The sequence below is a fragment of the Pogona vitticeps genome, chromosome 5 (genome assembly GCF_051106095.1).
Source record: "Pogona vitticeps strain Pit_001003342236 chromosome 5, PviZW2.1, whole genome shotgun sequence".
In the NCBI taxonomy this organism is placed as follows: Eukaryota; Metazoa; Chordata; class Lepidosauria; order Squamata; family Agamidae; genus Pogona; species Pogona vitticeps.
The window spans coordinates 149,010,748-149,026,022 of NC_135787.1; the positions used below are offsets into that span (position 1 = coordinate 149,010,748).

General features: G+C 40.1%; 1 protein-coding gene and 1 long non-coding RNA gene across 17 annotated transcripts in view; one reads left to right on the plus strand and one right to left on the minus strand.

The window, feature by feature from the left end:
- NAV3 (neuron navigator 3) overlaps positions 1–6,020 on the plus strand; it is a 630,491-nt gene extending 624,471 nt beyond the window's left edge. For all 10 annotated transcript variants that reach the window (XM_073000344.2, XM_073000345.2, XM_020804110.3 and 7 more), the window contains one exon: positions 3,214–6,020. In XM_073000344.2, coding sequence (XP_072856445.2) covers positions 3,214–3,333 — 120 coding nt within the window. In that variant the 3' untranslated portion in view covers positions 3,334–6,020. The remainder of the gene's footprint in view (positions 1–3,213) is intronic.
- LOC110084632 (uncharacterized) overlaps positions 1–15,275 on the minus strand; it is an 81,940-nt gene that overhangs the window by 17,104 nt on the left and 49,561 nt on the right. For 4 of the 7 annotated variants that reach the window (XR_013537092.1, XR_013537090.1, XR_012087359.2 and 1 more), the window contains 2 exons: positions 12,547–12,652; positions 7,344–7,466 (listed from right to left, as the gene is read on the minus strand). This is a non-coding gene — a long non-coding RNA (uncharacterized LOC110084632). Of the gene's footprint in view, positions 1–7,343; positions 7,467–11,193; positions 11,284–12,546; positions 12,653–15,275 lie in introns of all 7 variants that reach the window. The other 3 variants (XR_013537091.1, XR_013537095.1, XR_013537093.1) reach the window with 2 other exon arrangements.

The following is a 15,275-nucleotide window of genomic DNA, read 5'->3' on the forward strand; positions in this document are numbered from 1 at the left end:
CTATTAGTTCAAAACATAGTAGCCAGACTCTTGACTGGGCCTGGTTACAGACATTATATCATTCATTAATCAATCACAGTAGCTTCATTAGCTAGCATTCTGCATCTGGGCCCAATTCAAAGTGCTGTATATTACTTATAAAGTCCTATATGGCTGGGTCCAAGCTGTTTGAAAGAGATTTCATCCTCTATACACCTCTCTGACTCTTCTCTTGGTCCCACTGCCCTCAGTCATACCTAGTGAGGATATGAGCCAGAGAACCTTTGGTGGCTATCCCAGACTAAAGAACACTCTCCCAAACAAGGCTGAGTTGGTCTCTTCTATATTTTTGATCTGGCATTGGGCAGAAACTTTCCTTTTTAAGAAGACTTTTAGAAACTGAATGTCGTTTTGGGAAATGAATTTTAGAAGAGGTGCAGTATACTCTACTGTGTTATGTTTTTATCTGGCATTTAACTGTTTTTAATGAGCAACTTTTAATATTGGTATGTTTAATGGTATTTTAATAGCCTAATTTACAGTGATATTAAATCTGTGTGTCTTTTAGTCATTTATAAGCCACCTGGGGTCCCTTCTGGAGAGAAAGGCAGAAGAGAAATAAGTAAACAAAGAAGTAAGAGTCCCCACAGATGCAGACCATGCTTGTCTTCAGATTTGGCTCACTGCATTGAGAGCTAGGAGAGGGAAGGTCATATTTGCTTGTTCCCTCGGCTCACGAGTAAAGATTAACTCTTCTGCCAAATGGCTAGATAAGGCTTGTCTGTATGATAATTCCAAACACTCTCGTTCACCTAACATTTTAGAATGAATAACACCCAGAACACAGGTTGGGGTTATGCAGGTAGTAGCAGGCTTGCACCTTAATGGTCAGAGTAATGTTCTTTCCTAAAAGCATCCCTGAATGCAACTCTTTATTTCACCCTAAAGAGGTGAATCGTCATCATTCATTCCAAAGGGACTGGGTGAAGAAGCATGGCATTGGTGGTGGTGGTGGGGAAAATACCAGCAGAGTAATACAGATAGTAAGCTAGTAAGCAGAAGATCCAGAAGATGTTAATATGAGAGGATGAAGGAAGGGCCAAGGTTGTAGAGACAGGGATAAAATAGAATGTGCACATGTGCAAGAGAGGACATATTCAGGTTATTACACAAGAAAAATACCAGAACACCAAAGGTATATTAGAATTCTGTATAGAGCAGACCAGGGCAAAGTGCGGCCCGCAGGCCACATACGGCCCAAGAGCCGCTCCTGTCCGGCCCGCCAGTCACTGCTCCAGTCTGGCCCGCCCGTCGCCGTCGCCGCTCCTGTCTGGCCCGCCAGTCACTGTTCCTGTCTGGCCCGCCCGTCGCCGTCGCCGCTCCTGTCCGGCCCGCCAGTCACTGCTCCAGTCTGGCCCGCCCGTCGCCGCTCCTGTCCAGCCCACCCGTCGCCACTGAGTGAGCCAGAGCTCCAGCTCCAGTCACCCACCAGGGCAAGAAGCAAAACGTGCGAGATCCGATGCTGGGATCTCGGGAGTTTTGACTGTTACTCTTGAGCTGCAGGCTGCGGAGCCTGTGGCTCAAGAGGCCGGAAGTGATCCTTGAGCAGGTGACGTGATGACGCATCACGTCGCCTGCGTGGGGTAGAAGAGAGTTGGAGAGGAAGGCTGCGGGGGGGAATGGAGGACAGGTGAGTTAGCTGAGGGGAGGTCTTCTACCCCCCTTGTGGTGAACGAATTATAATGCTCACATAGTTAACTCCCTAAAAGGTTTAGGGAGTTAACTATGTCAGCCTTGTAGTTCGTTCACCGCAGGGCCCCACCCAATGGGAGCCTATTACTACCCACCCCCGAACACAGTTCAGATTTTTCATGTGGCTCCCTATAGAATTTAATTGCCCACTCCTGGTATAGAGGGACAGAAATGATCCTGAGAAGATTTCTGTTTAGAGGTTGAAGTCCTTTTTATCTCAGCTTCTACCTTGCACCCATGGATTTCCTTCTAAAGCTATCTGAGTAAAAGTACTTACTGACAGTAGTGTCGGCACAAAATAAATTTGAAGTGCTAGTCTGAGATGATAATTTTACAGGCCCACGCAAAATTGTATAAAAAGTATGAAGAAGCACACAAAAATAACTTTCAGGAACATTTTTCTTTCATCAGGCATTAAAACAGTTAATGGGGAGGGGGAAAAGGGAGAGGATCAAGAAATGGGCTGAAAGCCTGATTTTAAATCCTCCTCATTTGCATGGTTTTGCAAGGTGTGATTTGGAAGTCAACAGAATCACTCTGATCAGGTGATCTGGTGTTGTTTCACTGAGGATAGCCCAAATCAGACTCACTCAGGGATGTGAGACTGGCAGTGATAGCTATGAAGTCACTTTGATCTCATGAAGCCTGAATATGTCTGAGATGGCACTAGGACAAATAAAATCATGTCTGAATCCTCTTCTTTATATATTTTTGGTCAGAAACATCATGACTCCTAATTTAAAATGATGCTCCATTTTAAAATGCTGTCAGTGTAGATCAGTTCCCTAAACACCATGGCAAGAGGGAAGCTTTATAAATATCAGCTATAATTATGGTAATTTTAGGCACTAAGCATCGTAGAAATCCCTGAGGCTCTTGATGTTAAGTAATATGTGCTCAAGGGCTTCTCTGGAACCCAGCCTTGCAGCTGTGGTGTTCTATTTTCTCTTGCCAAGGTCAGGTCCTGGACAGCAGATGGTGCTCTTGTATTCAGCAGCTGGCTTCAACCCAGCCCACTTTGTCCCTCACCTCTCTTCTGTGAGACAGGGCAGGCGTGTATACAAAAGTGTTTATGTTTCTTCTTCTTCTTCCCTAATGTGTTCTCATACCAAAAGCCAGGCTGTTGAAAAAAACACACACAAACACACAAACCCTCAGATAAGTCTTAGTATTGGGGAAATAGTTTCAGAATCCTGACTCAGATCAAGAGCTCCTTCTCCTTTAAAAACCTTTGAATTCCGGTATCTTTAGATGCTTCTCTGAGTTTCAGTTCTTTTAATCTCTTATTGAAACTTTAAAAAAAGAGATAAAGGAAATCAAAGATTTACCTTGGAAGAGACCATCTTAGTGCTGCCTGTTCATAGTGCTGTGCCATTGTTACATATTACTATGACCATTTGGGGAGGGGCTGTTACATATCTCAGAAAGAACACTGTATGAACTGTTACATCAATGACATGTTTTTTCTTGTTCCTTTCTCAGATGAATATGCTAATGCGGCTCAAAGAAGCAGCCAGTTACTCAAGCGCACAAAGCTGCGACAGTGATACTGCCAGTCATCATGATGATATTTTGGACTCTTCACTTGAATCAACTCTCTAGAGGGAATTGGGTGTGGTTAGAGAAAGCTGGTAAACCTCTTGCCACTTCATGTGCTGCTGGTATTTGAAGTGGCATGTCCGCTGAAAGAGAGTATGAGAGCTGTATAGGCGATCGACTTCACTCAAAAAAGTCAGGAAAGGAAATCAAAATGGGAAGTTTGAATTCGTTTAATTTCAAGACATATCAGTATCAATGGAGCTGAGTGAGACTCAATCAATTAACTGGAAAGGGCCTTTAAGAGGAGGACGACTAAGCAGATTGCACATGTATTAGCCAAACTGGAATCTCTGAGTTTTTTCCTCCCCTTCCGGTTTCAAACGTTTACAGTGAAGTCTTTTCTTTTACATTTAAGTCTACTCTGAGGTGCTGCATTGGTGGTCTTTTTGATCCACCTCCTCTAACCTCTGTTGTGCCCCATGGCACTCGTTACAGAACACGAATAGTGTTTGAATTGTACGCTGCTGTCCATTCCAAAATGAGTTGGGGAAAAAGAGAAAATGAGATGAAACTCAATAAGCACAAACAGTATTGTGCAATTGCCAGTGAAACACTATTGTGATATGCTGGATAAGTGCCAATTTGATACTAAACTGCCATGTTTGCAGTGATGTGGTCCATCAAGGTTTCTGAGGGAGGGGGAGGGCTGTGTAAAAATCATCTGTTTTATATACAAGTTGTTTTTAATCACAGGGGTATTTTTTTAAACACCTGCCCACCTCTTCAGAATTTGTTTTTTAAAAAAGCCAATTCTTATCCAACATTGACTAGAAGGCTTTCTTAGGGCTTTGTTTGTTTTGAGCCTTTTCGGTATGTGTTGGGGAAACAGAACATTTCCTATGGTGCTGTCTCACTGCCTTAAATCCGATTTCTAGAACAGTTTTATGGTTGGTTTAATTTGTTAAACCATTGATTATTTACACTGCTTTCTTTTTTCATTTACTAATGAGAGAGCATCAGTGAACTCAGTAGCCTCATTTCTGTATATCCTATTGTTTTTTAAATGAAGTGGCTAGAAGGACAAACTATTGATATAGATATATAGATAGATAGATATACAGTATTTTTTATCTTGTGTGAATAGATTGCTTACCATCAAAAACAGTCAAGTGACCAAAAGCCACTGCCACCTAACTATGTTGGGGAAAAAAGCCCAAGACAGTTGGTTCAAATTCATTTGGTTCTATGGAAAGAGCTTATTAAGACAGAAAGAGACATTTGTTTAAAAAAAAAAAAAACAAGCTTCCAGCGGAGCTGGTGCACTCGTCGGAGCATGAGCACAAATATTCTTGATTCTTTCCCCTCTTCTTTTCCCCTCCCTGGTTTGAAGCATGTTGTTTTAATTACAATTGTTGTACATGAAGAAATTCAGCATTAAGAAAATTGACACAGTGATGTCCACTGTGAGAGAAGAATTTATACTGTAAAATGGGAGGGGGTTGGTTTTGCACAGTCTACTGGGAGGGTATTGTAAATATAAAAAAAAGCCTTGCACAAATGAAAGCAAACAAACAGCAACAGCAACAAAAAATAAGAAACTGTATTTTATCCTGTTGGTGTTAAGAGATGTTTCATTGACCGAGATGACCTGTATGTTGCAAACAAATCCAGAACACAAATTGTACAATCTGTTTTTCTTTAACCTGGTATGTTTGTCCAGTATTTAGAATAGTTATGACTATGCAGGACCTATCCATGCTGGAGTGAGCATGTTTCAATTTACATTATGAAGCCAATACATCTTAGAAGAAAACAGAAATTATGTTCTCTCTCTTCTGGCAATCTACACTAGAATGAATGAAAACTGATCAGAGTAATTGGATACACTGGTTCAAATCAACTCAGATAATCCAAGGGCTATGGCATTGTGTAGACATGGAATGACACACCTGGATCCACAGTCCTGAAACTGTTTGTTTGAAGCAAACCCAGTTCATTGCTTTCAGATTCCAGATAGCAATGGATATCTTCAGGATATGTAACTGGTGCTACACACTCTTGTAACCATCTTGTGACCATCTTTTATTAAAAGAGAGAGAGAGAGATCAGTGCAGTTTTCCTTGCTGCACAACTGATGCTACAGATATCCTGCATGGTGCTATTGCCCTAACAAATAAAACTCTGATTTTATGCACGCAGAATGTAGTCAGTAATTATTTCAGGCAACAAATACATCAGGCACCAAATTATTTTCTCATAGGATTAAATGACATGCTGCTCTCTGGCAAATAATTGAATCAGCTGCTATTTATGATATATGTGGTCTGAAACAATGTATGAACTCCTGCCGTGTTTGACACACATGTGCACATACGCCAAACCTGTATGCGTGTGTCATGTAATACAACTATCCCTGCAATACATCTCAGTGAGTCCACCTAGTTTACAACTTTAAAAATTTGTTTGTGAAACATTTGTCTGTATACATTTTATATTTTGTACATTTTTGATGTAACATATCATGTAAATAGACAGAAACAGTGAGATAAATCATCTGAAAAGTTTTGTAGTCTTTGTAAAGCCCTAATAATAAGTATTTGGTGTCATCAGACTTAACTGGATGATGTATTTTCTATTGATTTATTGTTCTTCTAGCTTGTAAACCAGCTTGCATATATTTTTTGCCAGTGTGCACACTGTATCTGTCTAAATTATTACTTTGCCATTAAAGTGGAATTATTTATTGACAACTGAGTCTGTTACCTTTTTCTTCCAGAGAACAGGATAGAGATGCCATGGTAAGAAATGCATACTGACTAATAGGATGGCACAAGCTAAGCTAATCATGGTTGCAAGGAAAACCTTGGTCACAGAAAATTATGATTACTGTACCTTCTTTAACAGCAGCAACTATTTCCACGATAAATATCCTCTTATGTGTAACTGTACATTACCACCCTTTTGAGAACAAAGCATACTTTCAAAGCTTTGAGTTCAACATCTGGCCAATGATGTTAAGCACAAGTACCAAACTCCACAAAGAATTTATAGGATATTTATGGGCAACTAGTTCACATATGTGTAGAACACGAGCACATCCTTCAATGTTGATTCAAGAAGTTATATGTTGTGAAGACCTATAGCTGTGCACAGGCAGCTCTCCAGCTTCTCCTACCCATTTGTGAGCAAAGAGGTAGAGACAATTTCATCATATCACTCTAGGAGAAGGACATATTTCTGAGGGTTTTTTTGTGGAAGGGAGGAAGAGGGTTACTTAGCCTTAGCACTGGTTGCAGCAGAATGTCTTCCCTGTTTCAAAAAGAGTTTAAAGGGTTTTGTTGGTAGTGCTACTGTCAACAATATAGCCTCTCTATGCGCTGTACACAATCTACAGTGCCCTATTCCTAGTATCATTCTGGGTATCATAGGCTGTTTTTGTTTCTACTTCTTCCATCACTCCATCATGTTTCAGTCTACTTTGGCTGTTCACTCTTCCTGAGGGAAGATTGGGGGGGGGGGTTTAATGACGTACAGGGAGGCTTCAGGATAGTGAAAAGATGATTGCAGAGTATAAGGCAGCACATGAAGGTACATAGATCGCCTTGGCTGTGTGATGCATAAACTCAAGAACCCTTCCAAGTTTGGGCTCTGGGTTGGGTTTTTTAGAATTGTATTCCACTTTGAACACATTTTCAAAATAGGTATGTAACAAGCTGAAATGGGGAAGAACAGTACTAGCTTCCATTTGCCATTGTATGGGATGCCCATTCAATTAATCCCATTTTGTTCTGTTATGCATATGGATTCCTTGTGGAAAGAACCATATGATGTTTACAGTTCTGTATGTTGAGATGTTAGTGCTTACATATGTACTGATCCCTAGGAGAACCCATGCAGCATCAACATGTCTCACTTGTCTCATGGGCCATTTGTGCATGTGAAAGCCTTAACACAGTCATCTACACAGGGCCCACATATTGCCTTATTGGTGTGATGCAGAAATCTCTAAAGTGTTTGTTTCCCCAGTGCCACCAAACTGTAAATTCCTTTCCAAAATTAGACAAATACAATACCTGAAGTTTGGGTCAACACAGTTGTTTACATCTTCCCCGTCTCCTGTGAGAAAGTGACCCCCTGAAGATTCCCTTGATGTTGAGGGAACCATGTGGAATTTGGGAGAACAGTGGCCAAAAGACCTTTAGGTAGAAGGTGAAAAATGAAAATTTCAGCATGTCATATTTACCAGAGTCCCCACTGCTTAAGGAAGCATTTGGGGATAGCTGCCAAAGACAAAATGTGACAGATCAGAGTTTGCCAGCCCCATTTTGCAGGGCTTTATTTGCATACAATCTACAGGCCAGAGAAAATAGGCAGAACTATGGTCTACTGGGAATTTGCGAATCATAATCCCAATACATTTTATTGCTTATACAAAAACTCAGAGGTTTTGCCTGTCGAAAAACTTATGAATTCATTTTGAATTAACACATCATACAAACGCTGATGGCATTTTGGCACCAGGTCAAAACCTTCCTGTTCCAGAAGGCTTTTAATCGAAATAATATCAGCTGTGGGTCCAATGGCAATTTTTAGAGTATATATTTTTAATTGCATTTTAATTATTTTGCCTTTTTATTGTATTTTAAATGTTGTAAGCCACCCAGAAACCTTCGGGTAGTGTGGGCGGCATATAAGTTAAACAAACAAACAAACAAACAAACAAACAAACAAACAAACAAACAAACAAACAAACAAACAAACAAACATTCCTGCCTACAGTCTGAAGAAACCTTCATGTAATTGAAAACAACCCATGGGCTTGTTCCACAATTCATTTTAAATTTCCTTTAGGTGAAACTTTAACAGCAGTGACATATTATAAGCAGAGTCTAACAAGTCCTACTGAAACCAATCAAGGACTGTTACAGTGGCCTGTAATATCTGAATTGTATTAGTGGTGCACTGTTAGTCATACACCCAATGTCTCCCCCGTTTAACTGTAGGTGCTTTTAAGTTCTATCAGTGCTAACCCAAGAGTCTGCTAATGAAAGCATACCAACAATGCTGTCTAGATTACTTGCATTTTAAAGAAAATAATCAGCACAAACACTGGTGGCTGAACAAACTGTAGTATAACACTTAGTCCTCTCAGAATTTCTAAGACTTTTCTGGGATAAATGCTCAAAAGTCCCTACCCCTCTCCAACACCCTGCATTATTTCACTATAACTATAAAGGCTTTTGCCTACTATGTTTAAAAGATTCAATCAGAATGTGTTTCAGAATACTTCACACACACAAAAAATTGCACATATAAAGAACATGCAGATAATCATCAAACCATAGCAGTAGAAGGATTTTACTTTTATAGAATGTAATGTTTCTTACTGAGGCCACAAGAATTTAGTATGACATGAGGCTTTTATTCCCAAAAAAAGCATGGGGAAACACCTTTTGCTCAAAGCAATAATATTTAGTTCAAAGCAATGGCACCCACCAAAGTGAGGAAATTCAAGCTCACCATACTCAATGAAATCAGGCATACACTGATGTGCCCTTCCTGCAGCTTAATTTTCTCCCCAATAAACAATACAACTTAATTTTACCAGTATATACTGTAATTAGGAGTGCACCATAAGGAGTTTCAAAGAACTAAAAGGAAACACAGGCATAATCGTTTACATGTCTAGAAATAATGTATTTGCAGCACAGTCTTTCCCTAGTTAAATAACCTGTACTAGCCCAGTCAAATTGATCTGTATTTGGGAAGAAGTCTCATTGTACTTCGTGGGTTTAATCTGAAGTTAGTTTTTTCCTCTTCCAGGAATCAAAGAGGAAAACTCTATTACTTCTTTGGATGGAAGTTAATGTACTAGAAGACTGCCTCATTGGTAGGTTGATCTGTTTTCTGAGTGTCCTTGTTTTGGGGAGGGGTACTAATAGCTTCAGGGACGTGGTGGCGCTACGGGCTAAACCACAGAAGCCTGTGCTGCAGGGTCAGAAGACCAGCAGTTGTAAGATCAAACCCATGCGACGGAGTGAGCTCCTGTCATTTTGTCCCAGCTCCTCGCCAAACTAGCAGTTTGAAAGCATGTAAATGCGAGTAGATAAATAGGTACCATCTCGGTGGGAAGGTAAAATGGCGTTCCCTAGTCACGCTGGCCACGTGACAACGGAAACTGTCTTTGGACAAGTGCTGGCTCTACGGCTTGAAAATGGAATGAGCACCACCCCCTAAAGTCGGACACGACTGGACTAAAAATCTCAAGGGGACCTTTACATTTTCACTAATAGCTTCAACCAACATTCACTCTAATTCTCGTGATCTCTGTGCAGAGTCTCTGTCTCCTGCATGTGGGGTTCCAGGCTCAAACAGAAGTAAATAGGCGGACACACTTGTTCGGCTGCATACACTTGATGGAGCGGCATGCCCCCACTCAGCTTAGAGGGAATGTTTGCTTCAACCATCATGTTTCCTCTTCAAGGAATTTCTCTGCTTTTCAGAACATATGAACACATAGTGTACTACACTGGAAAAAGTTAAGTCTACCTTTATGGCACACTTTAAGGTAAGACGTTTTTCTTTAAAAAGTAGACATGGTCTAGAGGAGCGGGGTAAAAATCCAATAAATAAATAAATAAATAAAAGCCAAAATATAAATAGAGCAACATCAACACAAGAGCATGCACTCCCTGTACAAACCAGACAAACTTCTCCCAGTAGGTTCTAGCTAGATCTAAGGAATCTACATCCATTCAAACAAGAGATGGGGCTGCTAGTTAAAAGACTATCTCTTAAAGAGTCTGCATACAACAGGTCATTAATTATCAAACTGACACTTACTGGGTGCTGATGTCCTGCTCAACATTTTCCCTTGAGAAATGCATTCCAGGAAGAGAGTGTTCCACCAAAAACTGAATCCTACCCAAGGGGAAGAGGTTTAGAAAACTATAATTTTCACCCCAGAATTACCACTCTGCATTGTCTATTTGAATAAATGATATAACACAAGGGCTTTCAGAAGGTGACATGGTTGAGGGATAGAACTGCAGCATAAGTCAATAAAAACTATAATCTTTTTTTTTTAAAAAAAAGGTTTTTAAAAGGTTGCCAAAATGAAAACAAACTACTACAAAACAAAGCAGCAAAAAAATGGAACTCTGCCATCAGGACTAGATCTGCCACACTCCCACTGGCACATCCTTTAATTGATGAGGACTGTAAAGTTCTAGGCAGCAGACCACTGATGCTGGATTTAAAATGGAAAGTTTTCCAGAAATATGTATATATGTAAAGTTTGCACTTTGTCTTAGTGATGAAGTCACTGGTAGCTGCACAGACTGTAACACTTCCAGTTCTTCAAAGCAGCAAGTGTACACTGCAGACACCACTTAACAAACGGGAACTGTGCCCGACTCAACAGCATCAGCCATGTGTCTTTGGTATAGCTTCCTTCCTGCACAGTCCCAATATGGTTGAGATGGCACTAATTAAAGAATTTCTATATTCCCATAGGGCTTTTTACAAAGAAGGATAATTTACTTACAAAAGTTTTGAGAGCCAACTTTGGCCTTTCAGATGTTGCACTGTGAATCCTACCATCCCTAACTACTTCTCATGGTGGCTGAGAAAGGTGGGAGTTGGAGTCCAAGGTTACCTAGATCACCAGATTTACACACACACACACACACACAGAGAGAGAGAGAGAGAGAGAGAGAGAGTTCTCTCTCTTCAAGCTCACAAGCACACCAAGCACTGAAAGCCACTGTCTAGGCCACGACACAACCAACGGTTCCTCCATATCCATGAAGTATAGTGACTATGCTACTTCTTCCTCCCAGTATCTTCCCTGCAGTGTTGCAGTGCAAGAGACAACTGCCAAAATGCATTTTTGAGACCACGTGCAAAAACATAGTAATTTACCTCCCTTTTTCTGGACATGTGACTGATGACTCCCTGGATTGCAGTGACAGATACCATATGTTGGCACCTCCGGATAATGACAGTATTTCCCTATAAAAGTGTTGTGTCATTATTTCTGGTTCCCAAAATTGCTTCTTGTCCCATGATTAAACACGTATCGTTCCTTAAAGGGGATTTATTTTCCCTGATAACTGCATAATATCATTTAGACTGAATGCTATTACGACTCAGCCAGTTCACACTGTAGCCAGGAATGTACTCACTATATAAATGCATTTCTACTTTAAAATACCAACAGAAAAAAGTAGAATCTGTCATAAATGATAAATTATGCAAGGACCAGGCCATATGGCTTGTCTGCTGCATTTAAATTGGTTTTTGTTTGCTCCTCATTCAAGTACATCTTTAGCTAAACATTGATAAATAGTACTGAGTGATCACATTATTACCAAGTGTATCTGTCTACCCACATTCAGGTTTACTATACAGCATAATATTTTGACTGTCTTATGGCTGTGTGTTTCCTTCACTTTTAATGCTTATTCAATTAGACTATTTATGGAGGAAAATAACCCAGCATAATTCAACAAAAGGAGGAAAAGACAGGAGGAAACCATAGATACTATGAAAGGAAAATAAATATCCTTGTGTAGGCAACCTCCTGGGCCTGAGGAAAACTTGCTTTGCTGCCTGAAATGAGAAGTACTGGCTTATGAGCTCAGCATCAAGACAAGCAATTCCACAGAAGCTTGCACAGTGTATGCTGGGGTACATGAACATTATTCTGAGCTGCCAGTGGGTGAGCTTTTACAGGGTGTGTCCTTATCCATAATCCTAATTTGGGATGAGCTATTTTGCCATTCTATCCACAGCTCCTGAACACAACATGCTCAGTTGCACAAATGGGTGTGCTCCCAGGAACAGAAATAGGGAGGCTGAGTGAGAAGGCAGGGAGGCAAGGGGCAGGGTGGCAGAGGGCAATCCAGCAGGGAGCAATTTATAGAGAGAGAGGTGGGCACATTGGGCAATTCAAGATATCAGATCACGACTCAGCCCCAAGCTAAAATAAATGACCCTGCCAGGAGAGGAGGTTAAATTATGTACTTCCAAACAGAGTAATGTGATTCGGGGTGGGTGGGTAGAACTCCAAGATCCGTTGTGCATCCACTGTGCATCAGGTGATCAACATTTTAAACATCAGTGCAACTGCAGCTAAATGTGATTAAAATACCAGTTCTTTTGTCAATATGATCAGAACCTTAGTTTCACCTTAAATAAAGACATGTTCATGACAGAGTATTCAGAAACAAAAGAAGATGCAAAGATATAGATATACAATTTAAATCCACATACCGGTGAAGGTGGCTAAGATGGGGTCAGAATACAGTCCAGTTAGATCAATGTTCCACAGCATTTGTCTTTAAGAAGTAATGGGAATCCTTGTGACTTCCAATACAACCTGGGTGCCAAATTAAATGTATGAGTTAGCTATAACAGAAAAATAAAACTGAAATCTTATGCTCATTTCTTGGGAATGAACCACATTGAATTCAACAGGGCTTATTTCTGAATATTCAGTGGTGCCTCACTTTACGATTGCCCCATTTAACGACGAAATCGCATTATGACAAACTTTTTGCGATCGCAAAACGATGTTTCCTATGGGGGAATTTCGCTTTGCGATGATCGGTTCCCTGCTTTGGGAACCGATTATTCGCAAAACGATGATTTTCCAACAGCTGATCGGTGGTTTCAAAATGGCTGCCAGGTAAACAAAATGGCCCCCCGCTGTTTTCTGGGAAGGATTCCTCGCATTACAGGCACCAAAAATGGCCGCCCTATGGAGGATCTTCACTGGACGGTGAGTTTCAAGCCCTTTGAAATGCATTAAACGGGTTTTAATGCATTTCAATGAGTTTTTTCTTTTCGCATTATGACGTTTTTGTTCTACAGCGATTTCACTGGAACGAATTAACATCGTAATGCGAGGCACCACTGTATAGGTAAAGATTTGCACTATAATTAACTTTGAAATATTTAAAATAGAATCAATAGTAACCTTATCTGGCAAAAAGCTGGTACTCACACAGAAACACTAAAGTGGATCATGGCCATCTTGTGACCTTCACATCTCCATGATGTTTATCTTTTGTTCACTTCAAAATGGAAAATAAACACCCTCCAAAAGAGGCTGGCCTCAGAAGGCAAGAACATGGCTGAAAAGACTAGCAATTGTGTAAAACATGTTATGTGCTGTCAAGTCACTCAGACTTATGATAATCCTAGCACTATTTCCAGGATATGTGAAATGTTTAAGAAGTGGCTTTACCAATGCCACCTCCAGTGAGTTTCCATGACCAAGCTAGAATTTGAATGAAGGTCTTCTGAGTTCCCTTAATTACAGGATTTCTAACATAAGCCTGCACAATATTCCCTGGAAATTTAAAATGTTTTTAGCTATGTAGGTCTGTATATATGTACTGAAAGATACACCCACCAAGTTCAATTGGACTTGCCTCCTCAGAAATATGCAGAACTGTAAGATTAAAGCCTAAGAAAGATTAAGCCTAGTTATAAGAAGCCCACAATAAAATTACTATTCCAGATGATTCCTGTAGGAGTAATTATTTCTTCCATCCAAGCTGTTACTGATGTTTGTCACATTTTGCAGTATAAATATTTGTCAATTCTTTCCATTTACATAAATTTTCAATATGGTTTTCTAACCAGTGTTTTATAATGTTAATAGATTCTATTATGTATACCAATCACATTTGCATTCAAAGTTTTATTGACTTTAATGGCTTTTCCAGGAACATAATTACATTCTTGTAAAAGAAAAGAACCAAGAGTTACACTGTTAAATAAAATGTGTTATTCTAAACTTTTTATTCCATAGCTTCATACCAGCAACCTTTAATTTGAACACACAAGTATAATATTGTCACTTAAAATTCTTACCTTTACATTTTTCAGGTCCCCACAGCACAAAAACCAAGAAAGAAGAAAATTCCTTTATAGATATATATTCATAGATCTTTAATGATCTGACATTTGTTATTTTTTTGTTTTGTTTTTTGAAATGGTGAGTATATGTGTGCATGCAAGCACATATGTGCATACACTTGCATGCTTTTCTTTGTGGCTTCCAATCTATACAACAAAAATTAAAGCCAGTATCATACAACATAAAAGGAGAATCAGAACAGAAAGGCTGAAATCACCTTAGGGAACCTACATCTCTGAAATTGTTGCCACTAGCCGATTTTACCAGCAGGGGCAGTTTTTGGTAATTCAAGATGTCTTCCTTCCAACCCATGGGACGAAATGCATCTCATGGGAGTTGGAAAAGCCACAAGACAGCACTAGGTCATTTTTAATGACTCAAAAAATGGCACCTTGCAATGATGTCATCAGACTTCTATAGGAGTAAGTTACACAACAAGATTTTAGCCCCAAAGTGGCCATAATCATGTTACATAACATAAAACGGGGTAGGAGGATTGATGTCTCCAGGGAGGCAGAGCACTGCTCACTAGAATCCCTGCTGCAGCTCCTCATGGGATTCCTCATCGTGTGCAAGTTGGGTTAATTTGTGGATGACCCAGAATCTAAGGGAAGACTTTTTAACTAATCACTCCTGGTGATGTCATCTTCCATACTCCACTGTAGGTTACACAACAATATTTGAGTCTATAGTCATATACATTTATGTGTGTTTAGTCATTTAGTCATGTCTGACTCTTTGTGACCCCATGGACCAGAGCACACCAAGCTCTCCTATTTTCCACTGTCTCCCGGAGTTGTGTCAAATTCATGTTGGTTACTTCAATGACACTGTCGAACTATCTCATCCTCTGTTGTCCCCTTCTCCTCTTGCCCTCACAGTTTCCTAACATCAAGGTCTTTTCCAAGGAGTCTTCTCTTCTCATGAGATGGCCAAAGTATTGGAGCCTCAGCTTCAGGATCTGTCCTTCCAGTGAGCACTCAGACTTGATTTCCTTTAGAATGGATAGGTTTGTTCTTGCAGTCCAGGAGACTCTCAAGAGTCTCCTCCAACACCATAATTCAAAAGCATCAAT